We start from the raw sequence: 27507 nt of genomic DNA on the forward strand, positions 1-27507 counted from the left end.
GTCCCAGCACCATGGGCACAGTCCTTGCTCAGGACCTATCAGCACCAGCAGCACTGGCATGGGAGGCACTGGTGGTGGGGAGGAGAGAGGAGACCCTTGGGGGTCCTTCAAAAGGTGGAGCTTCCTCAGTTTCTTCCCCCCCTGAGATATCCAACACCAATCCAGGGCATCTCAGAGCCAGCTCCAAGCCACAGCACCCAGGGCAGGGATCTGCAAACCCCTCCCTTGCTGGGAAGGTCTGGAGCAGGCTGGTGTGAAGGTGCCAGCACCTCTGGGTGCCCTGAGGCAGCAGCTTGGAGCCCCAGGAAAGCTCAGCCCAGGGCAGACTCACAGAACCCCAGCAGGGGGGGGTCAGATGTGACCTCTGGAGCTCACCCAGTCCAACCCCCCCTGCTCCAGCAGGGCACTCACAGCAGCTTGGCCGGGGGGGGCTGGAATCCCTCCAGAGAAGGACACCCCACAAGCTCCCTGGGCAGCCTGCTCCAGGCCTCCAGCACCCTCACACCTCCTCCTCAGCTGGAGCCTCCTGGGGTCCTCCAGGTACCTCCTGCCCCCTCACTGAGCACCACCCAGCAGACTCTGGCCCCATCCTTCCCCCCCCACCCCCAGCCCTTAGCTATTGCTCAGCAGAGATGGGACCCCTCAGCTCCTCCTGCCCCTGCCCCTGGCAGCAGCTGCTCCCAGCTCACCTTGTTGACCACGATGAAGCCTTTGGAGTCGATGTTGATGCCACTCTGCTTCAGGAAGCTGGTTGCAGGCACTGCACCTGCAGGAGAGGGCAGGGGCTGGGCACAGGAGCCCTGGGGGTGCCTCGAAGGCTGATGGATGTGCCCAGGGCCAGGCTGCAGCCTGCTCCAGGAGCAGCAGGGAGCTACTGAGCCCCCGGCACCTCCAGCGCCTGGAGTCCAGGCTGCTCTCCAGGGCACCGCTGCAGCCTGTCCTCCACAGGGGTTGGCAGGGGCAGCAGGGCCCCCCAGGAGCCCTCAGCCAGGGCTTCTCTGCTCCCCTCAGCTTTCATTGTCCTCCTCTGCCCCTTTTTCCCCCCAGCCTTCAGAGATGAGAGCAGTCAGAACCAGAATAAGCCTCAGCCTGGGGCTGTCTTCTGGCCTGCAGTGAGTGGGAAGGCTACAGTGAGGAGAGAGATTTCCCCCCAGCTGCAAGGAGAAAGATGCCCTCTGCTAGGGCAGTGCCAGTGCAGAGAAGAGAACCCAAGGGGAGACAGTTCCAGTCTGGGAAGCCTCTAACAGGAGTGACCCAGGGCAGCTGAGCCTGGCACCCGGCTGGGAGCTCTGCCTGGAGCCACTGCCAGCTCCCAGCCACATCTCCAGCTGCATTTTGGGCTGGAGGCTTCTCAGCTTCGCTTCAGGGGTGGCAGCCCAGCAGGGCTGGCACAGCACCAGCAGCACCCCTGGGGCCCCTCGGTGCCACCTCGCCCCCGGCCCGCGGGCACTGCCCCTTACCCACGCCGACGACGCAGACGTCAGCACGCAGCACCTTGCCACTCTTCAGCACCACCTCCTTCAGCTGCGGGACACAGGGCAGCGTCAGGGCACCCCCCCGGGCAGCGCCAGGCTGAGCTGCCTGCTGCTTCAGCCCTGCCCTACGAGGAGGGCACAGCTCCTCCAGGGCACAGCTCCTCCGCTGGCAGCGGGAGGGGGCAGTGAGGACAGCACCACACAGCCCACGCTGGAGCACCTCAGCTCCTGGGGGTACAGCCAGGGGGAGGAACTTCGTGGAGCAGAGGGCAAAAGGGCAGTGGGGAAAGGAGAGGCAGCCTGGGGAGGATGCCCTGGCGGTGCCCCTGCCCACACCCTACCTTGCCCTCCTGCTCCCGCAGCTCTGACACCTCTGTCTGCATGTAGAACTTCACCCTGTTGCTCTCAAACATCTGGAGGGGGCACAAGGGACAGAGCAGAAGGTGTCAGGACCCCAATCGCCCACGTTCCCAGCGTCCCTGTGCCCCCTCCCCTGCCCTGCCCACCCTCCGGGCTCGCCTCCACCTTGCAACGGGGAGGGGGCTGGGTGGTTGGCACCACCTCTGCCCCCGGGGCGTTCAGAAGGTTCTGCGCAGCACAAGGACCACAGGGGGGAAGGCAGAGCCCAGTCCTGCCCGGGGACTGCCCCCAGCCAGCCTGATCCAGCAGCAGCAGCTGAACCTTCCCTGCCCCCACCCCCCGGCAGGGCAGAGCCAGGTCACCTTCATCATGGCACGGCCAACCCTCTCCCCGAACGACCTCCTGAAGGGCACTTCCTCCAGCTCCACCAGGGACACCGAGTGGGCCCTCTCCGACAGGTAGGCAGCGACCTCCATGCCTGGGAGACACACAGGAGGAGAGGCTGCAGGGCCAAGGGCCAAGGGGCTGCAGGGCCAAGGGGATGCAGAGCCAAGGGGATGCAGAGCCAAGGGGATGCAGGGACAAAGGGATGCAGGGACAAAGGGATGCAGGGCCAAGGGGATGCAGGGACAAAGGGATGCAGGGACAAAGGGATGCAGGGCCAAGGGGATGCAGGGCCATGGGGATGCAGGGACAAAGGGATGCAGGGACAAAGGGATGCAGGGCCAAGGGGATGCAGGGCCATGGGGATGCAGGGACAAAGGGATGCAGGGACAAAGGGATGCAGGTCCAAGGGGATGCAGGTCCAAGGGGATGCAGGGCCAAGGGGATGCAGGGCCATGGGGATGCAGGGACAAAGGGATGCAGGGACAAAGGGATGTAGGGACAAAGGGATGCAGGTCCAAGGGGCTGCAGGGACAAAGGGATGCAGGGCCAAGGGCCTTCAGGTTCAAGGGGATGCAGGTCCAAGAGGATGCAGGGCTAAGGGCTGCAGGGTCAAGGGGATGCAGGTACAAAGGGCTGCAGGGCCAAGGGCTGCAGGGCCAAGGGGATGCAGGGCCAAGGGCTGCAGGGCCAAGGGGATGCAGGTACAAAGGGCTGCAGGGCCAAGGGCTGCAGGGCCAAGGGGATGCAGGGACAAAGGGCTGCAGGGCCAAGGGGCTACAGGGCCAAGGGGCTGCAGATTCAAGGGGCTGCAGGTTCAAGGAGATGCAGATCCCCCTTACTGCTGTCCTGCATGCCTGGTGCTGGCCTCTCCTGCTCCTAGCTGCAGGGTTTGGGACTGCTCTCTCGGGTGCTCCGAGGTGCCAGCAGCCCACATGGGAGCACATCAGCTCAGTGATCCTGCCTCTGCACTCAGGGTGAGGCTGGACATTGATTCCTGGGGGCAGTTCTGTGCCTCCATTCCCAGAAGGACACTGAGGAGCTGGGGCAGGGCCAGAGAAGGGCACCAAAGCTGGGGAAGGCTCTGGAGAGCAGGGTAGGGAGGGGCAGCTGAGGGAGCTGGGGGGTGCAGCCTGGAGCAGAGGAGCCTGAGGCAGAGCTCAGTGCTCTCTGCAGCTCCCTGAGAGGAGGCTGCAGCCAGCTGGGGTTGGGCTCTGCTGCCTGGGCTCAGGTGAGAGAAGGAGAGGAAATGCCCTGGAATTGTGCCAGGTGAGGGTTAGGGTGGAGAGGAGTTAAAACTTCTTTGCTGCAGGAGTGGTCAGGGACTGGCACAGGCTGCCCAGGCAGGTGGTGCAGTCCCCTGGCCTGGAGGTGCTCCAGAACCGTGTGGCCATGGCACCTGGGGCCATGGTTTGGTGCCCAGGGTGGGGCTGGGTGAGCTTTGCCCACCCAAACAGTTCTCTGCCTTCTGGAGATTTCTCTCAGAGATTCTTTTTTCCCCTCTAAAAAGAAGCAAAAGAACTTGCAAGCATTTGCTGCTCTGCTCCCTGCCCAACAACCACTTGTGGTGAGGGCTTGCAGGGCCCACAGCCACTTCCAGCAGCTCCTGGTTTAGCTCAAAGGCACCTCCAAGATCATCTGGTTCCACCCTGCCCTTGCCAGAAGCCTTTGGAGGCAAAAGAACCACCCAAGGGAGTGGAACAGAAGGAGATCTTCAGCCTGCAGCAGAGGAGCCTGAGGGCTGCCCTCACTGCTGCTGAGGAAGAAGTGCAGGTGAGTGCCAGGAGCAGCAGCCAGGCTCTGCTGGGGGGTGTCCAGTGCCAGCACAAGGGCACTGGGTGCAAGCTGAGGCAGAGGAAGCTCCATGGAAACCTGTGAGGGTTCCAGAGCCTGGCACAGGCTGCCCAGGGGGGCTGTGGAGTATCCCTCCTGCAGATATTCAAACCCACCTGGATGTGGCAGGGGGCTGGAACTGGATAATCTTTGAGGTCCTTTGCAACCTGAACCATTCTGAGTGCTCCTGTCTGGTCTGGTCTAGGAGATGCTGCTCTGCTGTGGGGGAAGGCTGAGAGCCCTGGGGCTGCTCAGCCTGCAGAGGAGAAGGCTGAGAGGGGACCTGAGCAATGTCTGGCACTAGCTGAGGGCTGGGGGCAGGATGAAGGTGCCAGGCTCTGCCTGGGGGTGCCCAGGGCCAGCACAAGGCCCAAGAGGGCTAAGGTGGGAGCCAGGAAGTTGGAGGTGAGGCTGAGGAGAAAGTTGTTTGTTGTGAGGGTGCTGGAGCCTGGAGCAGGCTGCCCAGAGAGGCTGTGGAGTCTCCTGCTCTGGAGCCTTGCCAAGCCCCCCTGGCTGTGCTGTGTGTGCCCTGCCCTGGGTGCCCTGCTCTGGCTGCTCTCTAAGCTCCCTCCCAGCCCTGCCCTGGCTCTGTGCTTCTTGTGCATTTTTAACCTTCAGCCCCCTGCTAAGAAGCCAAAGAGAACTCAGCCCCCAGGTTGGCTCCTACCAACAAGGCCTTCCCATCAGGAGCCAAATTCAGGCACAGGAGGTGTGAAGCCTCTCAGCCACCAGGACCAGACTTGCCCTTCAGACTGGGCCAGCTCAGCCTCTTCAGTCAGTTTCTTCAGCACCCACCTGGAGCTGGAGGTGGAACCACCTTAAGGTCCAGCTGGGGCAGGGCTTGGCTCTTACTGGGCAGGGATGGGGAAGGCAGGATAAGAGATGTGGAACTGCTGGGTGGAGCAGAAGGAACTGTCTGGATGGTGGCATCCAGAGGGTGGTGCTCAATGGCTCCAAGCCCAGCTGGAGAGCAGTGCCAAGTGGTGTCCCTCAGGGGTCCCTGCTGGGACCTGAGCTGTTTGCTGTTGTCAATGCTGCAGGCAGTGGGGTCGAGGCACCAGCAGCAGTGTGCAGATGGCACCAGCTGAGTGGTGCTGCTGACATGCCAGAGGGACAGGATGGCATCCAGAGGGCCCTGGACAAGCTGCAGAGGTGGGCACAGGTGAACCTCCTGAGGTCCAACAAGAGCAAGTGCAGAGTCCTGCACCTGGGCCAGAACAATCCTCAGTGCCAGTGCAGGCTGGGGCAGGAGGAGAGAGAAAGCAGCCCTGAGGAGAGGCACTTGGGGGTGCTGGTGGGGGAGAAGCTGGGCAGGAGCCAGCAGTGGGCACTGGCAGCACAGCAGGCCAAGGGCAGCCTGGGCTGCACCCAGAGCAGTGTGGGCAGAGCTGCAGAGAGGAGCTCCTGCCCCTCTGCTCTGCTCTGCTCTGCTCTGCTCTGGGGAGAGCTCAGCTGCAGGGCTGGGGGCAGCTGTGGGAGCCCAGCACAGGAGAGACCTGAACCTGCTGCAGAGGCTCCAGAGGAGGGACAGGAAAATGCTCAGGGGGTTGGAGCAGCTCTGCTGTGGGCACAGGCTGAGGGAGCTGAGGGTGTTGAGGCTGGAGAGGAGAAGGCTGCAGGCAGAGCTCAGAGCTGCCTGCCAGTGCCTGCAGGGGCTGCAAGCAGGCTGCAGAGGGACTGTGCCCACAGGCTGCAGGGACAGCAGCAGGGCAGTGGTTTGGAATGAGAGCAGAGCAGATGCAGATTGGCTGTGAGGAAGAAGCTCTGCAGCAGGAGGCTGCTGGAGCACTGCAGCAGGTTGCAGGGAGGTGGCTGAGGCCCAGCCCTGGAGATGCTGCAGGTGAGGCTGGGCAGGGCTGTGGGCAGCCTGCTCTGGTGGAGGATGTCCCTGCTGAGTGCAGGCTTGGGCTGGGTGAGCTCTGGGGGTCCCTTCCAGCCCATCCCACTCTGACTCTAAGGGTCTGTCTGCAGGAGCAGGGGGGCAGCTGCAGGTGGCACTCACCCAGGAAGGATGCCCCCACGATGACCACGTTCTTGCTGGCTGCCAGCTTCACCACGCGGTTGGCATCCTCAGGTGTCCGGATGTTGAAGACGTTTTCCACCTCCTTCCCTTTGCAGCTGAGAGCTTTGGGCCTGGAAAGCAGAGGTTGGCAGTGATGGAGCTGCTCTGCATGGAGTCCTCTGGGTTGGAGAAGACCTTTCAGGTTACCCAATCCAACCCTGAACCCAGCACTGCCAGGGCACCACCAACCCACGGACCTCAGCTCTGAAACCCCTCCAGGGCTGGGGATTCCATCACCTCCCTGGGCCAGGCCTGGACAAGCCTTCTGGGGAAGAAACTGTTCCTCATGTCCAACCTAAACCTCCTCTTAAAGCCATTTCCTCTCCTTCTCTCACCTGAGCCCTGGCTGCAGCCTCCTCTCAGGCAGCTGCAGAGAGCACTGAGCTCTGCCTCAGGCTCCTCTGCTCCAGGCTGCACCCCCCCAGCTCCCTCAGCTGCCCCTCCCCAGCCCTGCTCTCCAGAGCCTTCCCCAGCTTTGCTGCCCTTCTCTGGCCCTGCTCCAGCTCCTCAGTGTCCTCCTTGGAGTGAGTGGCCCAAAACTGCCCCCAGGATTTGAGGAGTGGCTCCAGCAGTGCCCAGCCCAGGGAGGTGATCCCTGCCCTGCTGCTGGCCACTGCTGCTGACCCAGGCCAGGATGCTGTTGGCCCTCTTGGCCACCTGGGCCATGGGGGCAGGAGGGACTGCAGACCTCCTTCCTTGGGCTCCAGCAGCATCTCAACCTTCCCTCATTTGCACCTCTCTCTGGGCTGGGGATGTAAGCTGGGCACATCCCCAGCCCATCCCCTGGCATGCCCACGGCCTCTGCTGAGGCAGGGTCTGCCCAGGGTGCCCAGCCCAGGCTGCCATAAGCTCCCTCTGCTGCTCTGCAAGCTGCTGCTTAACTGCTGGCAGAAGCTCAGTGAGACCCAGAGAGCTGCCTCTGTCCTGCAGCAGACCTCCTGCAGCCAGGCAGTAAAGTTCCATCAGGCTCTGCAGGTGGAGGCTCCTGGAGCTGCTCTGAGGGCAGGCTGCTGGAGCTGTGCCAGCTCAGTGCCACCCTCCCCACACACTTCCATCAGCCTAAATGCTACCTGGCCTCTGCAGAGCCAACTCCTGGACATGGGACAGGCCACCCAGATCCCTAAGGAGCCTTCAAAACATTGACCCAGAGTACCTGGAGCTCCTGCTTGAGGGTCCTGGAAGTGCTGCCAAAGGCTTCATCCTCCTCTGAACCTCACCAGGTGGCTGCTGCAGCTGGCACCCTGCCTGCAGTGCTGCACAGATGGCACCCTGCCTGCAGTGCTGCACAGCTGGAGCCCTGCCTGCAGTGCTGCAGCTAGAACCCTGCCTGCAGTGCTGCACAACTGGCACCCTGCCTGCAGTGCTGCACAGATGGCGCCCTGTCTGCAGTGCTGCACAGCTGGCACCCTGTCTGCAGTGCTGCACAGCTGGCACCCTGTCTGCAGTGCTGCACAGCTGGCACCCTGTCTGCAGTGCTGCACAGCTGGAGCCCTGCCTGCAGTGCTGCACAGCTGGCACCCTGTCTGCAGTGCTGCACAGCTGGAGCCCTGCCTGCAGTGCTGCACAGCTGGCACCCTGTCTGCAGTGCTGCACAGCTGGCACCCTGCCTGCAGTGCTGCAGCTGGCACCCTGCCTGCAGTGCTGCATAGCTGGCACCCTGCCTGCAGTGCTGCACAGCTGGCACCCTGCCTGCAGTGCTGCAGCTGGCACCCTGCCTGCAGTGCTGCATAGCTGGCACCCTGCCTGCAGTGCTGCACAGCTGGCACCCTGCCTGCAGTGCTGCACAGCTGGCACCCTGCCTGCAGTGCTGCAGCTGGCGCCCTGACTGCAGTGCTGCACAGCTGGCACCCTGCCTGCAGTGCTACAGCTGTCACCCTGCCTGCAGTGCTGCACAGATGGCACCCTGCCTGCAGTGCTGCACAGATGGCACCCTGCCTGCAGTGCTGCACAGCTGGAACCCTGCCTGCAGTGCTGCACAGATGGAACCCTGCCTGCAGTGCTGCACAGCTGGCACCCTGTCTGCAGTGCTGCACAGATGGCACCCTGCCTGCAGTGCTGCACAGATGGAACCCTGCCTGCAGTGCTGCAGCTGGCACCCTGTCTGCAGTGCTGCACAGATGGCACCCTGCCTGCAGTGCTGCACAGCTGGAACCCTGCCTGCAGTGCTGCATAGCTGGCACCCTGCCTGCAGTGCTGCATAGCTGGAGCCCTGCCTGCAGTGCTGCACAGCTGGAACCCTGCCTGCAGTGCTGCACAGCCCAGCAGCAGCCTCCAGGGCTGGGTTGCTGCTGCAGTTGTTGCTGGCCCATCAGGGGGCCACACAAGTCCCTGCCCTGGCTGCTCTGCAGTGTTTCTTCCCCAGGTGATGCTTCCAGCAGGAGCTGCATTTGGCCTGCTTCGTTTTGTGCCTTGGTGTGAGGAGCACAGCAGAGCCAGGATGCCACATGGCACAGCTGGCACTGGGCTGGCAGGGACCCTCCAGGGGCATCCTGCCCACCCCTGCAGGCAGCAGGGACAGCTGCAGCCAGGGCAGGCTGCACAGGGACACAGCAAGGCTCAGCTTGGATGGCTGCAGGGATGGGGCCTCAAGCACAGCCCTGGGCAGCCTGGGCCAGGCTCTCCACACCCTCTCTGGCCACAACTCCCTCCTGGTGCCCAACCTACCTCTGCCCTGCTCCACTGCCAAACCACTGCCCTGGGCCTGTGCCCACAGCCCCTTCTGAGCAGTCCCTCCCCAGCCTGCCTGCAGCTCCCCTGCAGCTCCTGCAGTGCAGCTCTGAGCTCTGCCTGCAGCCTTCTCCTCTGCAGGCTGCACAGCCCCAACTCTGCCAGCCTGTGCCCACAGCAGAGCTGCTCCAGCCTCTGAGCACCTTGGAGGCCTCCTCTGGAGCCTCCCCAGCAGGTCCAGGTCTCTCTCTGCCCACCCCACCCGCAGCTCTCCCCTCTCAGGGCCAGCAGCTCCCCATGCCTTACATGCTTCCAGTGGCTACCAGCAGCTTGTTGTACTCCATCTTAAATCCATCCTTGAACACAGCTGTCTTGTTCTTGATGTCCACAGCTGCCACCTGAAATCAGTCCTGGATGAAGGCAAGGGATGAATAACCCCAGACATGCACTGAGCTCCCACACCAACCAGCTCCAGCTGCTGGCTTCTCATCCCCTGGCTCCCTACCCACAGCTTTGCCAGCCAAGGCCCCCAGTGTCCCTGCTTGTTTGCCCCAAATCACAGGGCCCCAGAAGGGCAGCTTGGAAGGGCCCCCAGGGCTCCCCTGCTCCAACCCTCCCAGGGGCTGGTGGAGCTGCACTGAGCTGCCCCAGCAGCCTGCCAAGCTGAGTGCCAAACTGCCCAGTGCAGGGCACTCCACTGCCTGCCCTGGGAGCTGCTTCCAGTGTCCAGCTGTCCCCATGGCAAACATTTCCTCCTGGAGCCCAGAGGGAATCTCCCCAGCAGTGCCTTGTCCCCATGCCCCTTGTCTCTGCCATGGGCCAGCTTGGCCAAAGGGAGACTCCATCCCCCTGGCAGCCTCCCTCTGCCTGCTGCTTGGGAGCTCTCCTATCTATGGGGAAATCCTTGGAGATCCCTCGAGCCCTGGGGGCAGTTTTGGGCCCCTCAGTCCCAGAAGAACATTGAGGAGCTGGAGCAGGGCCAGAGAAGGGCAGCAAAGCTGGGGAAGGGTCTGGAGAGCAGGGTGGGGAGGGGGAGCTGGGGGGGTGCAGCCTGGAGCAGAGGAGGCTGAGCTCAGTGCTCTCTGCAGCTGCCTGAGAGGAGGCTGCAGCCAGCTGGGGCTGGGCTCTGCTGCCTGGGCTCAGGTGAGAGGAGAGGAAATGCCCTGGAATTGTGCCAGGGCAGGGTTAGGTTGCAGATGTGCACCAATTCCTTTGCTGCAGGAGTGGTCAGGGACTGGCAGAGGCTGCCCAGGCAGGTGGTGCAGTCCCCTGGCCTGGAGGTGCTCCAGAACCATGTGGCCATGGGGCTATGGTTTGGTGCCCAGGGTGGGGCTGGGCTGCTGCTTGGAGTGGGTGATCCTGAGGGGCTTTGCCCACCCAAACAGTTGTGTGGTTCTCTGCTTCCATCCATGACATACCAGAGAGAGATGTTTAAGCCATGGCTGCCTGCACAGCCTCCTGCCCAGAGGCAGGCAGAGGGCAGGCAGGCAGTGATGCTCAGCAGGGGCTGTGCAGTGCCCTCCCTGCCAGAGAGCACTGCAGCAGCAGAGCCTTGGGACACCTGCAAGCAGCCTCTGCCCCGCGGCAGGAGCAGGGCGCTGGGGGACACCCACTGAGCCTAGAGCAGGGCACAGCTGCCAGGCTCCCAAACACAGCCTTTGTGTGGCAGCAGCTGCAGCAGAGGCCTGCACTGCACACACAGCTCTGCTTACCTGCATCTCAGTCAGGACCTCGATGTCGTAGCTGCAGAAGAACTCCTTGGGGCGCAGAGCGATCTGCTCCGGGTGCGAGTCCATGGACTGCAGGAGAGGAACTGCTCAGTGCTGAGGGCAGGGCTGGCTCAGCTCCAGCTCACAGAGCCCGGGGGGAGGGCTGGGAAGGGACCTCTGGAGAGCTCCCAGTGCCCCCTGCCAGGGCAGCAGCAGAGAACCCAGCACAGGTGGCACAGGAACACATCCAGGCAGGGCTGGGAAGGCTCCAGAGAAGGAGACTCCACAACCTCTCTGGGCAGCCTGTGCCAGGCCTCTGGGAGCCTTCCAGCCCAGAAGCTCTTCCTCACCTTGAGCTGCAGCTTCCTGGGCTGCACTTTGCACCCAGTGCCCTTGTCCTGTGCCAGGGCACAAGTGAGCAGAGGCTGTCCCTGTGCCTGCCTCCCTGCCCCCAGCCCTCAGCTAGTGCCACACATTGCTCAGGTCCCCTCTCAGCCTTCTCCTCTGCAGGCTAAGCAGCCCCAGGGCTCTCAGCTCTGCTCCTCAGGCAGGCTCAGGCCCTGCAGCATCCTTGCAGCCCTGCCCTGGCCTCTCCCCAGCAGATCCCTGTCCCTCCTGGCCTGGGCAGCCCAGCCCTGGGGGCACCATTGCAGCTGTGTGCTGAGCAGGGCAGAGCAGAGGGGCAGGAGAAGCTGCCTGCATCTGCTGCCCACCCTCTCCTGAGTGCCCCCCAGGAGCCCATTGGGCTTCCTGGCCAGCAGGGCACATTGGTGCCCATGCAGCACTTGTTGTGCCCCAGCCCTGCCAGGGCCTTGTCCCCAGGGCTGCTCTGCAGCAGTCACCTCCTGAGCTGCACTGCTGCAGCTTCCTCTCCCTGCCCAGCTGCAGGACTCTGCTCCTGTCCCTGCTGACCCTCACCAGGTTCCAGCTGCAGAGGCTTGGGCTGCATTTGCACTTCCCACACAAGGCAGCAGCAGCCCCAGGTAAGTCCCTGTGGGCAGTTCAAGACCAGTTCAAGACAGCTGCTCTGTTGCTCTGCAGCCTGTGCCAATGGACATCATCAGGAGATGCTGAGCTGGGCTCTGCTTCCTCCTCTCTGCTCAGCCTGGTCATGGCTAAGGCATGACCAAAGGGAGCTCTTCTGAAGGTCCTCAGAGCAGCTCAGGCTGCAGGCCCTGCTGGCACCCACACAGGCTGACAGGAGCAAAAAGACAAGCAGCAGCCCATGGAAACCCAGCAGGGGGCAGGGAAAATGGAAGCTGAGAGAGGCAAAGGACATCAGCAGGAACACAGCAGGGTCACAGCCTCAGGAGCACCCAAATCCTGCACCAGGAGTTCCCTCTGCAGCTGAAGGAGGGACAGGTTGGGGCTGTGCAGCCTGAAGAGAAGGCTGCAGGGAGAGCTGTGAGTGGGGTGGGCAGAGAGAGACCTGAACCTGCTGCAGAGGCTCCAGAGGAGGCCACAGAGATGCTCAGAGGGCTGGAGCAGCTCTGCTGTGGGCACAGGCTGGCAGAGTTGGGGCTGTGCAGCCTGCAGAGGAGAAGGCTGCAGGCAGAGCTCAGAGCTGCACTGCAGGAGCTGCAGGGGAGCTGCAGGCAGGCTGGGGAGGGACTGCTCAGAAGGGGCTGTGGGCACAGGCCCAGGGCAATGGTTTGGCAGTGGAGCAGGGCAGAGGTAGGTTGGGCACCAGGAGGCAGTTGTGGCCAGGGAGGGTGTGGAGAGCCTGGCCCAGGCTGCCCAGGGCTGTGCTTGAGGCCCCATCCCTGCAGCCATCCAAGCTCAGCCTTGCTGTGTCCCTGTGCAGCCTGCCCTGGCTGCAGCTGTCCCTGCTGCCTGCAGGGGTGGGCAGGATGCCCCTGGAGGGTCCCTTCCAGCCCAGTGCCAGCTGTGTGGGTGTGAGTCCAGCCCCAGGCTCTCGCTGGACATCTGCAGCCTGCCCCTGCCTGTGCTGCAGAGCTCAGCTCAGAGCTTGGACAACTCTTTTGTCTCTCCTACTTTGACAACTAACAGGGAGAAAAAAAAACAATTCCAGGGGAAAAAAACAGAGAGAGGCCAAAGGAGGGGGGAGGAAGGGAGCGGGGAGGGGGGAGGTACATGGAGGGAGGGAGAGGAGCTGGCCGAGCTGCCACCAACCTTGCTGAGCTTGGGCCGGTCGTAGGGCAGGTGTCTGTCCATGGTGCACATCACGATCCTGTCCGAGAAGCCCTCCTGCCGCAGCGTCTCTGCGCACACCAGCCCGGCCGCGCCTGCGGGGAGCCAGCGGGCAGCAGCTGTGCCCTGCGGGGGAGGCAGCAGCTGTGCCCTGCGGGGAGGCAGCAGCTGTGCCCTGCGGGGAGGCAGCAGCTGTGCCCTGCGGGGGAGGCAGCAGCTGTGCCCTGCGGGGGAGGCAGCAGCTGTGCCCTGCGGGGAGCCAGCGGGCAGCAGCTGTGCCCTGCGGGGAGCCAGCGGGCAGCAGCTGTGCCATGCGGGGGAGGCAGCAGCTGTGCCCTGCGGGGAGGCAGCAGCTGTGCCCTGCGGGGAGCCAGCGGGCAGCAGCTGTGCCCTGCGGGGGGAGGCAGCAGCTGTGCCCTGCGGGGGGGGCAGCAGCTGTGCCCTGCGGGGAGCCAGCGGGCAGCAGCTGTGCCCTGCGGGGGGAGGCAGCAGCTGTGCCCTGCGGGGGGGGGCAGCAGCTGTGCCCTGCGGGGAGCCAGCGGGCAGCAGCTGTGCCCTGCGGGGAGCCAGCGGGCAGCGGCTGTGCCCTGCGGGGAGCCAGCGGGCAGCAGCTGTGCCATGCAGGGGGGGCAGCAGCTGTGCCCTGCGGGGAGCCAGCGGCCAGCAGCTGTGCCATGCGGGGAGGCAGCGGGCAGCGGGCAGCAGCTGTGCCCTGCAGGGGGGGAAGCAGCTGTGCCCTGCAGGGGGGGAAGCAGCTGTGCCCTGCGGGGGGAGGCAGCAGGCAGCAGCTGTGCCCTGCAGGGGGGGAAGCAGCTGTGCCCTGCGGGGGGGGGCAGCAGCTGTGCCCTGCGGGGAGGCAGCAGCTGTGCCCTGCCGGGGAGGGGGCAGCAGGCAGCAGGCAGCAGGCAGCAGCTGTGCCCTGCGGGGAGCCAGCAGGCAGCAGCTGTGCCCTGCGGGGGGAGGCAGCAGGCAGCAGCTGTGCCCTGCGGGGGGAGGCAGCAGCTGTGCCCTGCGGGGGGGGGGCAGCAGCTGTGCCCTGCGGGGGGAGGCAGCGGCTGTGCCCTGCGGGGGGCGGCAGCAGCTGTGCCCTGCGGGGGGGGGGGGGCAGCAGCTGTGCCCTGCGGGGGGGGGGGGCAGCAGCTGTGCCCTGCGGGGGGAGGCAGCAGCTGTGCCCTGCGGGGGAGGCAGCAGCTGTGCCCTGCGGGGGGAGGCAGCAGCTGTGCCCTGCGGGGAGCCAGCGGGCAGCAGCTGTGCCCTGCGGGGGGGGCAGCAGCTGTGCCCTGCGGGGGAGGCAGCAGCTGTGCCCTGCGGGGGAGGCAGCAGGCAGCAGGCAGCAGCTGTGCCCTGCGGGGGGGGGCAGCAGGCAGCAGCTGTGCCCTGCGGGGGAGGCAGCAGCTGTGCCCTGCGGGGGGGGGCAGCAGGCAGCAGCTGTGCCCTGCGGGGGAGGCAGCAGCTATGCCTTGCGGGGAGGCAGCAGCTGTGCCCTGCGGGGGGGGCAGCAGCTGTGCCCTGCGGGGGGAGGCAGCAGCTGTGCCCTGCGGGGGGAGGCAGCAGCTGTGCCCTGCGGGGAGGGGCAGCAGCTGTGCCCTGCGGGGAGGCAGCGGGCAGCAGGCAGCAGCTGTGCCCTGCGGGGGAGGCAGCAGGCAGCAGCTGTGCCCTGCGGGGAGGCAGCGGGCAGCGGGTAGCAGCTGTGCCCTGCGGGGTGAGGCAGCAGGCAGCAGCTGTGCCCTGCGGGGGAGGCAGCAGCTGTGCCCTGCAGGGGAGGGGGCAGCAGCTGTGCCCTGCAGGGGAGGGGGCAGCAGCTGTGCCCTGCAGGGGAGGGGGCAGCAGGCAGCAGGCAGCAGCTGTGCCCTGCGAGGGAGGCAGCAGCTGTGCCCTGCGGGGGGGGGGGGGGGGGGGGGGGCAGGCAGCAGCTGTGCCCTGCGGGGAGAGGCAGCAGGCAGCAGGCAGCAGCTGTGCCCTGCGGGGGGAGGCAGCAGGCAGCAGGCAGCAGCTGTGCTCTGCAGGCTCTCAGCCTCCTGCACCCACAGCCCAGCAGCTGCCCCTGCCCAGAGGCAGAGTCACAGTGCCAGGGTCTGGAAGGGAGCTCCAAGGCTCATCCAGAGCAGGATCTGCAGAGAGGGAGACTCCACAGCCCCCCCGGGCAGCCTGTGCCAGGCTCTGGCACCCTCACAGGGAGAAGTCCTCCTGATGTTTCAATGAGACTTCCTCTGCCTCAGCGTGCACCCAGAGCCCCTTGTGCTGGCACTGGGCACCCCCCAGCAGGGCCTGGCTGCTCCTGGCACTCAGCTGCTCCTCTTTCACCCCTCATGCTCCCAGCCCCAGCCCCCTCAGGCTCTGCCTGGGTCTCCCTGGGGGCTCTGGGCTGGGCTCTCTGCAGCAGGAGGGACCCTCTGGAGGGTGGCATCAGCCGCGGCCGTGCCTGCTCCTCAGCTGACCTCAGCACTGCTGATGCCTGCACAGCAGAGGCTCAGGTGCAGGAGGGGCCAGGCAGACCCTGGCACTGCCCTGCTCAGGGCAGGCTCCTGCTCTTTGCCCTCTCCCTGCTCCTGGTGGGTGCAGAGCCACAGGCAGAGGGCAGGGAGCCCTCCCTCCTGCAGGGCTGAGGTGTGGGCTCTGTGCCTCACCACGGAGGAGCTGGGGCTGGGGGCTAGGTTGGACTGGATGATCTTGGAGGGCTCTTCCAACCTGGTTGATCTCTCTGAGGGGTTTGTTATTTGCTTGGCTTTAAACACACACCAGAAACAGCCTGAATCACACAGAGCTGCCCTGGGGCACGCTGGCAGCCTGAGGGGCATCTCCCTTCTTGCCTGGTCAGAGCAGGGAGACTTCAGAGCTCAGGGGAGGAGCTCCAGATCTCTTCTCAACCAAGGGAGCCTCTCTGATGGCTGCTGCAAGGCTCAGAGTTCCTGCCCTAGCAATGCAAGATGGACCTGGGCAGTGCAGGCCAAGGGCAATGGCTCCAGGCTGGAGCAGAGCAGATTGAGCCTGGCTGTGAGGAGCAAATTCTGCAGCAGGAGGCTGCTGGAGGACTGCCACAGGCTGCCCAGGGAGGTGGCTGAGGGCCAGCCCTGGAGATGCTGCAGGTGAGGCTGGGCAGGGCTGTGGGCAGCCTGCTCTGGTGGAGGATGTCCCTGCTGAGTGCAGGCTTGGGCTGGGTGAGCTCTGGGGGTCCCTTCCAGCCCAAACCCTTCTGTGAGCCTATGACAGTGCCATGGTTTGCTGTGCCAACAGAACCTCCCAGCTGCGGGGGGCAGGGGAGGGGGGCAGTGGGTGGGCATCCCATGGGCAGTGCCTGGGCATGCTGGAGCAGAGGAGGCTCCCAGGGGACCTTCTTGTGGCCTGCCAGGATCTGAAGGGGGCTACAGAAAAGCTGGGGAGGGACTTTTGAGGCTGTGAGGGAGTGGCAGGAGTGGGGGGGATGGAGCAAAGCTGGAGGTGGGGAGAGTGAGGCTGGAGGTGAGGAGGAAGTTGTTGAGCAGGAGAGTGGTGAGAGGCTGGCAGGGGTTGCCCAGGGAGGTGGTTGAGGCCCCATGGCTGGAGGTGTTTGAGGCCAGGCTGGCTGAGGCTGTGTGCAGCCTGCTCTAGGGTAGGGTGTCCCTGGGCATGGCAGGGGTTGGCACTGCCTGCTCCTTGTGCTCCCTTCCAGCCCTGCCTGATTCTGTGGTTCTAACTCGGGAGCTCCCTGGGGAGGGCACAGCAGGACGAGGGATCAGGGTGCCCACTGCAGAGGACTGAGAGGGGACTCCAGCGCCCCACGGAGCTCAGGCACAGGGCCCCTCTGGACAATGCAGATCAAAAGGGCCCAGGAAGCCTCTCTGGTGTGACCCTGAGGGCAGGGAGGGATGCAGCAGGGCCGAGAGGAGCACAGCACAGCCTGCCCCTGTCCCTGCCCGCCCTGGCAGCGGTACCTGCGCCGATGATCAGCACATTGGTGCTGCTCAGGTTGTAGTTGCTCAAGGAGATGCATTTTGCCATCATCTTTGTCCTCCTCTGTGCCTGCAGAGCCTGTGCCAGCAGCAAGAAGAAGAGAAGTCATTCCCTGCTGCCAGCTTTACCCTGGGCAGCTGAGCAGGAAGGGGCAGCAAAACTAAGGTGAGAGCAGCCTGGAGGGAAGGAAACCTCTGGGCCCTGGCAGCCAAGGAGGACTCCAAAGCCAGGGTCATTCAGGTACCTTCCCACCACCCAGGGCACTGCCCTCTGACAGGCTGCCAAGGAGCAGATCCACCCAGGCACACAGAGCTGGGGCAGGCAGAGACAGCCCTGGGATGTGGTGTGCAGCTCTGCAGCCAGCAGCTGAGAGGGAGGTGCAGAAGTCCCACCAGGAGCTGACCTTGCACCTAAGCAGAGCTTCTCTGCCTCTGAAGGTGATGGAAAAAGCCTTGGGGGTGCTGAGCAGCTGCCCAGGAGCCAGCAGTGCCCTCCTGCAGCCCAGCAGGCAGCTGTGTGCTGGCTGCAGGCAGAGCAGTGTGGGCAGCAGGGCAGGAGAGGGCATTGTGCCCCTTGGCTCTGCTCAGAGCTCACCTCCAGTGCTGCCTCCTGTGCTGCTGTGCCCAGCAGGAGGAGGCCACAGAGCTGTGGAGTGAGGCCAGAGGAGGCCACAGAGATGCTGGCAGGGCTGGAGCAGCTCTGCTGGGAGCACAGGCTGAGGGAGCTGGGGGGGTGCAGCCTGCAGGGCAGAAGGCTCCAGGGGCAGCTCAGAGCTGCTGCCAAGAGCTGAAGGGCTCCTGCAGGGAGGCTGCAGAGGGACTTGTGCTGAGGGGGTGTGAGGCAGGCCCAGGGCAATGGTTTGGAGCTGAGGCAGAGCAGGGGGAGAGTGGAGCTGAGGCAGAAGCTGTGCAGTGTGAGGCTGCTGAGCCTCTGGCATGGGCTGCCCAGGGAGGCTGTGGCTGCCTCCTGCCTGGGGGTGCTCAAGGCCAGGCTGGGTGAGGCCTGGAGCAGCCAAGCCCAGCTGAGAGCTGCACCTGCCCATGGCAGGTTGCAGCAGATGACCTCCAAGGTCCCTTCCAACCTGAGCCACTCCAGCATGCTGTGTTGTCCAAGCACCCAGGGCACAGCTGGGCACAGCTGGGCACATCTGCCATCATGGCCCTGTGGCACAGAGCTGCTGTTGCCAGCCAAACCTCCTTGGTGCTGAAGGGAGCAGGCTCAAGCCTCCTCACCACATCCCTCCCTCCACATCAGCTGCAGCAGAAGTGCTGCTTCTGAGGTGACCTCTCTGTGCCTAACCCAGGAGCTGGAAGGGTCTGGCTGGTTCTGAGCCTCTGCCCTCAGCAATGCCTCCATGCACCAGGGGCCCTTGGAGGGTCCCTTCCAACCCATTGCAAATGGCATCAGAAGACCTCTCAGGGAAAGGTGGCAGTGGCCTGGGCAGGTCTCAGTCTGCATCCTGCCCTGGGGGTGAGAGCTCTCCGTGCCCATGCCACAGGCTCCTCTCCAGCAAAACCAACCTTGCTGAGGGTGCCAAACCAGGAGGCTTGGCACAGACACCTGAAGGCTGTGAGGCCATGCAGTGAGAGTGGGACAGGCTGAGAGCTGGGCAGAGAGAGCCTGGTGAGGGTCAGCAGGGACAGGAGCAGAGTCCTGCAGCTGGGCAGGGAGAGGAAGCTGCAGCAGTGCAGCTCAGGAGGTGACTGCTGCAGAGCAGCCCTGGGGACAAGGCCCTGGCAGGGCTGGGGCACAACAAGTGCTGCATGGGCACCAATGTGCCCTGCTGGCCAGGAAGCCCAATGGGCTCCTGGGGGGCACTCAGGAGAGGGTGGGCAGCAGATGCAGGCAGCTTCTCCTGCCCCTCTGCTCTGCCCTGCTCAGCACACAGCTGCAATGGTGCCCCCAGGGCTGGGCTGCCCAGGCCAGGAGGGACAGGGATCTGCTGGGGAGAGGCCAGGGCAGGGCTGCAAGGATGCTGCAGGGCCTGAGCCTGCCTGAGGAGCAGAGCTGAGAGCCCTGGGGCTGCTTAGCCTGCAGAGGAGAAGGCTGAGAGGGGACCTGAGCAATGTGTGCCACTAGCTGAGGGCTGGGGGCAGGGAGGTAGGCACAGGGACAGCCTCTGCTCACTTGTGCCCTGGCACAGGACAAGGGCACTGGGTGCAAAGTGCAGCCCAGGAAGCTGCAGCTCAAGGTGAGGAAGAGCTTCTGGGCTGGAAGGCTCCCAGAGGCCTGGCACAGGCTGCCCAGAGAGGTTGTGGAGTCTCCTTCTCTGGAGCCTTCCCAGCCCTGCCTGGATGTGTTCCTGTGCCACCTGTGCTGGCTTCTCTGCTCCTGCCCTGGCAGGGGGCACTGGGAGCTCTCCAGAGGTCCCTTCCCACCCCTCCCACCCTGGGGTCTGTGCTCCTGTGCAAAGCAGCTGATGGCTGGGCCCAGGGTGGAGCAGAGATGCCCTCTGCAGTGGCCATGCCCCATTCAGGAGGCCTCTTTCCATGGCCCACCCAGGTCAGAAGCTGCCAGGAGCTTAGGGAAGCCCAGGACAAGCCCAGGACTGATGCCACCTCCTGAACCCATGGACCCCCCAGCTCAGGTGCCCAGCAGCTGCTGGAGGGAGCAGATGGTCAGGAGGGTGGCACAGCAGCTCGTGCCCCCGGGTGAGCTTTGGGGCACCATGCTGGGTGTTCAGGTGTCCCTCTGCCCACACTGCCTCGCCTGCCCAGGAGGCATTTGCCACCCTCCCCGTGCAGACACAGCCTGGGCGTGGTGCCAGAGCCCCTCACCTGCTTGCTGGCTCGGATGTAGACCTTCTCCTTCTCGATCTTCACCTGGGGGTCACACCAGAGGGGTGGTTTGCAGGCCAGGGAGCACCTCCAGCACGGCAGGGCTGGGCACCTCCTGCTGCAAGCAGAGCTGCCCTCTCGCCAGCCCCCGTGCCAGGGAGGATGTGCCCAGGGCAGGGCTCAGCCCAGCCTGAGGCTCTGGGCTGCTTCCTGGCTCCCAGCAGCCATGCCCGGGTGGGCACTGTGGGACCTGACTGCAGCTCCACACTCAGGGTGCCAGGAGGTGCCAATGCCCGCAGGTGGGTGCCAGGGGAGCAGCAGGGAGGGGGCAGAGCTGTAGGTAAGGCTCTAGAGCCTGTGCCTGGAACACAGCTGCCCCACATCCTCCCGGGGCATCTACCCATGGCAACAGCACCTGGCAGGTGACACCAAGCTGAGTGCTGTGCTGGTGGCACTGGAGGGATGGGATCCACCCAGGGGCAGCCTGGCAGGCTGGAGAAGGGAGCCTGGCAGAACCTCACGGGGCAAAACCAGGCCAGAACTGAAAGGTTCTGCACCTGGGCTGGGACAATCCTGACCCAATGCAGCCCCTGCAGAAAGCCTTGGGGTGCTGGGGGTGCAGAGCTGGGCATGAGCTGGCACTGAGTGCTGCCAGCCCAGCCCCAGCCTGCCCTGGGCTGATCCCCAGCAGTGGGCAGCAGGGGCAGGGAGGGGATTCTGCCCCTCTGCTCTGCCTGCTGAGCCCCCCCTGCAGTGCTGGGGCAGCTCTGGAGCCCTCAGCACAGCACAGGCAGGGAGCTGCTGCAGCAGGGCCAGAGGGGAGCACAGCAGTGCTGGCAGGGCTGGCAGGGCTCTGCTGGGGGCTGGCAGAGTTGGGGGGGTGCAGCCTGGAGGGGAGAAGGCTCCAGGGAGACCTCCTGGGGGCCTGGCAGTGCTGGGACAGGCTGAGCAGAGAGCTGGGGACAGGCTCCTGAGCAGGGCCTGTGGTGCCAGGGCAAGGGGGGAGGGTTTGGGCTGAAGGAGGCAGATGGAGAGTGGAGAGAGAGGAGAAATGTTTGCCACTGAGGGTGGGCAGAGCCTGTGCCAGGCTGCCCAGAGAGCTGGGAGCTGCCCCAGGGCTGGCAGCAGTGCAGGTGCCTGCGGCTCTGATCAGCCTGCCCGAGCTGGGGCTGTCCCTGCTGGCACCGGGGTGGCACAGGGGTGGGTGGCAGGTGCCTCCCAGGCAGGCTGTGTGCTGCCTGCAGAGGGCTCACCTGGAACCTGGGCAGGCTGTCCAGGCCAGGGAAGTCCTCGATGTCTCCTGTGGTGATGTTGAAGCAAGCTCCATGCCAGGGACAGCGAACTCTGCCCCTGGACAAAACCCCTGCGGGAGACATGGCACAGCAGGGTTGGCAGTGCCCCGCAGCTGCCTCCCATGCCAGCCTGCAGCTCTCTGAGACCCAGCTGCTGTCACCTCTCCAGGACAGGGGTGGCAGAGGCCAAGCGTCCCTGCTGCTGTCCTGGTGCCAGTGCTGCTCCCAGGCCCCTTCACAGCTGCTGCCTGAGGCAGACCTGCCCAGGGCTGCAGGTGGCTGCCCAGGGCCTGCCCGAGGCACAGGGCAGGGAGCTGCACCCTCCTGCCACCCAGGACAGGGGCAGGTGCAGAGCCAAGCAGCAGCCACCTTCGGTGATGCCATGGCACCTGGGCACTCAATGTCACCCAGAGAAGCCCCAGCAATGGCAAGCTGGGGGCACCAGCCAAGCAGACCTGGGGCAAAGTGCTGCCAGGAGGCCTGTGTGGCTCTCTGCCAAGGTGACGCCAGGTGTGCAGCACAGCACTGGCGTGTGGCACAGCACTGGCATGTGTGGCACAGCACTCACGTGTGGCACAGCACTGGTGTGTGGCACAGCACTCACGTGTGGCACAGCACTGGCATGTGTGGCACAGCACTCACGTGTGGCACAGCACTGGTGTGTGGCACAGCACTGGAATGTGGCACAGCACTCACGTGTGGCACAGCACTGGCACGTGTGGCACAGCACTGGTGTGTGGCACAGCACTGGAATGTGGCACAGCACTCACGTGTGGCACAGCACTGGCACGTGTGGCACAGCACTCAAGTGTGGCACAGCACTGGCATGTGTGGCACAACAGTGTCATGTGTGGCACAGCACTCACGTGTGGCACAGCACTGGCATGTGTGGCACAGCACTCACGTGTGGCACAGCACTGGTGTGTGGCACAGCACTGGAATGTGGCACAGCACTCACGTGTGGCACAGCACTGATGTGTGGCACAGCACTGGAATGTGGCACAGCACTCACGTGTGGCACAGCACTGGCATGTGTGGCACAACAGTGTCATGTGTGGCACAGCACTCACGTGTGGCACAGCACTGGCATGTGTGGCACAACAGTGTCATGTGTGGCACAGCACTGGAATGTGGCACAGCACTCGCGTGTGGCACAGCCCCAGTGTGTGGCCCGGCAGTGCCCCATGCCTGCAGCAGACAGGACCCTGAGCCGTGCTGTGCCCGCAGCAGGCAGCACCCCATGCCTGCAGCAGACAGGACCCTGAGCCGTGCCGTGCCCGCAGCAGGCAGCACCCCATGCCCACAGCAGGCAGGACCCTGTGCTCACAGCAGGCAGCACCCTGTGCCCGCAGCAAGCAGGACCCTGTGCCTGCAGCAAACAGTACCCTGTGCCCACAGCAGGCAGGACCCTGCGCCTTACCCCTGTGCTCACAGCAGGCAGCACCCTGTGCCATGTCATGCCTGCAGCAGGCAGCGCCCTGTGCCATGCCATGCCCGCAGCAGGCAGTGCCCCGTGCCCGCAGCAGGCAGCGCCCTGTGCCATGTCATGCCCGCAGCAGGCAGTGCCCCGTGCCCGCAGCAGGCAGCACCCTGTGCCATGTCATGCCCACGGCAGGCAGTGCCCCGTGCCCGCAGCAGGCAGCACCCTGTGCCATGCCATGCCCGCAGCAGGCAGTGCCCCGTGCCCGCAGCAGGCAGCACCCTGTGCCATGCCATGCCCGCAGCAGGCAGCGCCCCGTGCCCGCAGCAGGCAGCACCCTGTGCCATGTCATGCCCGCAGCAGGCAGCACCCCGTGCCCGCAGCAGGCAGCACCCTGTGCCATGTCATGCCCACAGCAGGCAGCACCCCGTGCCCGCAGCAGGCAGCACCCTGTGCCATGTCATGCCCGCAGCAGGCAGCACCCCATGCCCGCAGCAGGCAGCAGCCTGTGCCATGCCATGCCCGCAGCAGGCACCACCCTGTGCCATGCCATGCCTGCAGCAGGCAGCCCCCTGAGCCGTGCCATGCCCGCAGCAGGCAGCCCCCTGAGCCGTGCCCGCAGCGGTGCCCGGGGCTGGGCACAGACTGACCTTTGACCAGGGGCGCCCCATAGTGGGGGCATTTGTGTCCCACGGCGTGGAAGTCGCCGCCCTCCTTGATCAGCAGAGCCTTCCCGCAGCCCAGGTCCACCTCCCGCATCCTGGGCAGGAGGAGCAGGAGAAGGCTTGGCACAGCAGCAGCCCCTCACCAGCGGGCACCCCCCACCCCCCTGCCCGCGGCTGGCTCAGCACCAGCCTGCAGGCGGCTGTGGTCACCCAGGAGGTGGCTGTGCCGCTCCCAGCCCGGGGGGAGACACATCCCAGCTGTGGCACCGCCTGGCAGCTGCCACCCCTGCCACTGCCCCACCAGTGACCAAAGCAGCTGCCCAGCTGCTCGGGCAGGGGCTGGAGACCTCCAGCCCAGCAGGAGTCAGGATGAAGCTGGATGGTGGCAGGCAGGGAGTGGTGATCGAGGGCACAATGCCCACTTGCAGACCAGTGCCAAGTGGCACCCCTCAGGGGTCAGTGCTGGCAGCAGTGCTGTGCCAGCCACCTTCATGCCATGCCAGGGAGGCGCTGAGGAGCCTTTGCCTGCCCCGTGGTGAGCCAGGGACCAGCCAGGGGCCAGCTCTGTGCCCGCTGAGCTCTGGTGCTGGTCAGTGGTGGGGCTGGAGCAGCTCTGCTGTGGGCACAGGCTGAGGGAGCTGGGGGGGTGCAGCCTGCAGGGCAGAAGGCTCCAGGGGCAGCTCAGAGCTGCTGCCAAGAGCTGAAGGGCTCCTGCAGGGAGGCTGCAGAGGGACTTGTGCTGAGGGGGTGTGAGGCAGGCCCAGGGCAATGGTTTGGAGCTGAGGGGGAGCAGGGGCAGAGTGGAGCTGAGGGAGCAGTGCTGGCACCAGTGCTGTGCCACATCTCTGTCAGTGCCATGCACAGAGCAGTCAGTGCACCCACAGCAGGTCTGCAGGTGGCACCAGGCTGTGTGGCACAGTCGCCTTGCTAGAGGGCAGGGATCCATCTGCAGGCTGCAGAGCTGTGCCCAGGCCAACCTCATCACATTCAACCAGGCCAAGTGTGAGGTCCTGCACCTGGGGGGCTGCAATCCCAAGCACAGCTCCAGGCTGGGTGGGGAATGGCTGAGAGCAGCCCTGAGGAGCAGGACCTGGGGGTGTGGGGTGAGGAAAAGCTCAACAGGAGCTGGAGCAGCTCTGAGCAACAGGACCTGGGGGTGTGGGGTGAGGAAAAGCTCAACAGGAGCTGGAGCAGCTCTGAGCAACAGGACCTGGGGGTCTGGGGTGAGGAAAAGCTCAACAGGAACTGGAGCAGCTCTGAGCAACAGGACCTGGGGGTGTGGGGTGAGGAAAAGCTCAACAGGAGCTGGAGCAGCTCTGAGCAACAGGACCTGGGGGTCTGGGGTGAGGAAAAGCTCAACAGGAGCTGGAGCAGCTCTGAGCAACAGGACCTGAGGGTGTGGGGTGGGGAAAAGCTCCACAGGAGCTGGAGCAGCTCTGAGCAACAGGACCTGGGGGTCTGGGGTGGGGGAAAGCTCAACAGGAGCTGGAGCAGCTCTGAGCAACAGGACCTGGGGGTCTGGGGTGAGGAAAAGCTCAACAGGAGCTGGAGCAGCTCTGAGGAGCAGGACCTGGGGGTGTGGGGTGGGGAAAAGCTCAACAGGAGCTGGAGCAGCTCTGAGGAACAGGACCTGGGGGTGTGGGGTGGGGAAAAGCTCAACAGGAGCTGGAGCAGCTCTGAGCAACAGGACCTGGGGGTGTGGGGTGGGGAAAAGCTCAACAGGAGCTGGAGCAGCTCTGAGGAACAGGACCTGGGGGTCTGGGATGATGCAAAGCTCCACAGGAGCCTGCAGTGTGAGTGCAGCCCAGGCACAACCCTGTGCTGGGCTGCAGCAGGAGCAGTGTGGGCACAGGGCAAGGGAGGGGATTCTGCCCCTGGGCTCTGCTCTGCTCAGACCCCACCTGCAGTCCTGGAGGCAGTTCTGGAGCCCCCAGCACAAGCAGGACATGGAAGTGTTGGAGCCAGTGCAGAGGAGGCCACCAAGATGTGCTCTGGCACAGGGTGAGGGTGGTGAGAGCCTGGCACAGGTTGAGGGTGGTGAGAGCCTGGCACAGGTTTCCCAGGGAGGTTGTGGAGCACAGAAGCACCCAACGTGATCCAAGATCACGTTGGGTGCTTCTGTGCTCCACAACCTCCCTGGAGGTGTTCAGGATGAGACCTTGAGCAACCTGTTCTAGTGGGAGCTGTCCCTGCCCGTGGCTGAGCTGAGCTTTGAGCTCCAACCTGAGCCACTCTGTGATGCTTCTCAGCAGGCAGCAGGAGCAGAGGCTCCCAGGTGGGTCTCCTGCAGCAGCTCCTCCTCTTGCTGGCCCCAGCAGCTCAGCTGCTCCCTGCCAGCCTGGGGGTTGGCTGCAAGCAAACTCAGCATTCCTGAGCCCTGGGAGCCAGCAGAAGCAGCTCTCACCTGCTGTGTGCTCCGGCCCCGGGGGCTGGTCCTGGCCACATCCCAGCTGTCAACAACAAGTGTCACCTTCTGCTGACACCTCCCTCCCTGCTGCTGCCCTCGGCTGCTTTTGCAAGGGAAAGCTCACACAGAGCCAGACCTCTGCCCCCAGCCCTGCAGCCCCCCAGGAGCTTTGCCTCCCTGCTGCCACTGGTACTCAGCCCTGGGCTGGCACAGGAGCCTGCTCAGTGCCCCTGAGCCTTGCCCCAGAGAGCTTCAGGTGCTCTTGGCAGTGCCAGAGCCTGGACAAAGCTGCTTAGCACAGCAGGGATCCTTCACACAGCTCTGCATGTTTTGGGCTCTCTGGCTCACAGCAGCTGCAGTCACCTTGGCCTCAGGCAGCCATGCCCAGGCTGGGCTGCAGCCACCCTGGCCTGGCCCAAAGCATCTCTGTGCACCTCAGCTTGTGTGCAAGGACAGCTCCAAAAGAGCCACAGCACCCACCTGGGACTGGGAGGCTTCAACTAACACAGCACCACCCCCACCCAAGCCAAACCTGTGGCTCCTCTCTGTTTGCTCTCTGGCTTTGGAGTCTCCTGGGGCTGAGGTTTGAGGCAATCCTCTGCAGCCACAGGGCTCAGCAGCTCCATGTGCTGGTGCCAGGCAAACTGTGACCTGCTGCACCTCGGATCCTGGGGGCAGTTCTGGGCCACTCACTCCAAAAAGGACACTGAGGAGCTGGGGCAGGGCAGAGCAGGGCAGCAAAGCTGGGGAAGGGTCTGGAGAGCAGGGCTGGGGAGGGGCAGCTGAGGGAGCTGGGGGAGTGCAGCCTGGAGCAGAGGAGCCTGAGGCAGAGCTCAGTGCTCTCTGAGCTGCCTGAGAGGAGGCTGCAGCCAGCTGGGGCTGGGCTCTGCTGCCTGGGCTCAGGTGAGAGAAGGAGAGGAAATGCCCTGGAGTTCACTGCAAGAGTGGTCAGGGACTGGCAGAGGCTGCCCAGGGAGGTGGTGGAGTGCCCAGGCCTGGAGGTGTTCCAGAGCCATGGCACCTGGGGCTGTGGTTTGGTGCCCATGGTGGGGCTGGGTTGGTGTTGGGCTAGCTGAGCTTGGAGGGCTTTGCCCACCCAAACAGTTGTGTGGTGATATGAAAGCTTGGGAGCAGCTCCAGATGCTGCTGGGGGAGTGCTGCTGGGGGAGAGCTGCTGGGGCAGAGCTGCTGGGGGAGTGCTGCTGGGGCAGTGCTGCTGGGGCAGAGCTGTTGGGGGAGAGCTGCTGGGGCAGTGCTGCTGGGGGAGAGCTGCTGGGGCAGAGCTGTTGGGGGAGAGCTGCTGGGGCAGTGCTGCTGGGGCAGAGCTGCTGGGGCAGAGCTGCTGGGGCAGAGCTGCTGGGGCAGTGCTGCTGGGGGAGAGCTGCTGGGGCAGAGCTGTTGGGGGAGAGCTGCTGGGGGAGAGCTGCTGGGGCAGAGCTGCTGGGGGAGAGCTGCTGGGGCAGTGCTGCTGGGGGAGAGCTGCTGGGGCAGTGCTGCTGGGGGAGAGCTGCTGGGGCAGAGCTGTTGGGGGAGAGCTGCTGGGGGAGAGCTGCTGGGGCAGAGCTGCTGGGGCAGAGCTGCTGGGGGAGAGCTGCTGGGGCAGAGCTGTTGGGGGAGAGCTGCTGGGGCAGTGCTGCTGGGGCAGAGCTGCTGGGGCAGAGCTGCTGGGGGAGTGCTGCTGGGGGAGAGCTGCTGGGGGAGAGCTGCTGGGGCAGAGCTGCTGGGGGAGAGCTGCTGGGGCAGAGCTGCTGGGGCAGAGCTGCTGGGGGAGAGCTGCTGGGGGAGAGCTGCTGGGGCAGAGCTGCTGGGGCAGAGCTGCTGGGGGAGAGCTGCTGGGGCAGAGCTGCTGGGGGAGAGCTGCTGGGGCAGAGCTGCTGGATGAGTGCTGCTGGGGCAGAGCTGCTGGGGCAGAGCTGCTGGGGCAGAGCTGCTGGGGGAGAGCTGCTGGGGGAGTGCTGCTGGATGAGTGCTGCTGGGGCAGAGCTGCTGGGGGAGTGCTGTTGGGGCAGAGCTGCTGGGGCAGAGCTGCTGGATGATGACCTCTGAGGTCTCTTCCAGGCTGAGTCCTTCCAGGACTCTGCAGAAGCACAGCAACGTCAGGGCTGGAAGGGACCTCAGGGATCAGCCAGCTCCAATCCCCTGCCAGGGGCAGGGACAACTCACACTAGAGCAGGGTGCTCAGAGCCACATCCAGCCTGGCCTTAAACACCTCCAGGGATGAGGATTCCACCACCTCCCTGGGCAACCTGGTGCCCAGCCATGGTGCTGAGCCCAGGGCTCAGCTTCTCAGCACTCCACTAGCACCTTCAAACCCACCTGGGGCAAGTGTCCCTGCAGCTGCCTGCTCCACCTGCATCAACCACCTCAGCAGGCAG

General features: G+C 64.9%; 1 protein-coding gene across 6 annotated transcripts in view; it reads right to left on the reverse strand.

Annotated features, from left to right (window-relative positions):
* The window catches only part of AIFM3 (apoptosis inducing factor mitochondria associated 3), a 66221-nt gene that overhangs the window by 10923 nt on the left and 27791 nt on the right, over positions 1-27507 (reverse strand). For 5 of the 6 annotated variants that reach the window (XR_010307859.1, XM_064168479.1, XM_064168477.1 and 2 more), the window contains exons 4-15: positions 22711-22820; positions 20602-20711; positions 19349-19393; positions 16553-16649; positions 12624-12736; positions 10494-10580; positions 9088-9179; positions 6055-6185; positions 2198-2313; positions 1817-1888; positions 1461-1524; positions 690-766 (exon numbers count right to left, since the gene is read on the reverse strand). Coding sequence is in view for 5 of the 6 variants with exons in the window: in XM_064168479.1 (XP_064024549.1) it covers positions 690-766; positions 1461-1524; positions 1817-1888; positions 2198-2313; positions 6055-6185; positions 9088-9179; positions 10494-10580; positions 12624-12736; positions 16553-16649; positions 19349-19393; positions 20602-20711; positions 22711-22820 (1114 nt within the window). In the remaining variant the exon portion in view is untranslated. The remainder of the gene's footprint in view (positions 1-689; positions 767-1460; positions 1525-1816; positions 1889-2197; positions 2314-6054; positions 6186-9087; positions 9180-10493; positions 10581-12623; positions 12737-16552; positions 16650-19348; positions 19394-20601; positions 20712-22710; positions 22821-27507) is intronic. The other variant, XM_064168480.1, reaches the window with a different exon arrangement.

The sequence above is a fragment of the Pogoniulus pusillus genome, chromosome 30, assembly GCF_015220805.1.
Source record: "Pogoniulus pusillus isolate bPogPus1 chromosome 30, bPogPus1.pri, whole genome shotgun sequence".
Classification (NCBI taxonomy): domain Eukaryota; kingdom Metazoa; phylum Chordata; class Aves; order Piciformes; family Lybiidae; genus Pogoniulus; species Pogoniulus pusillus.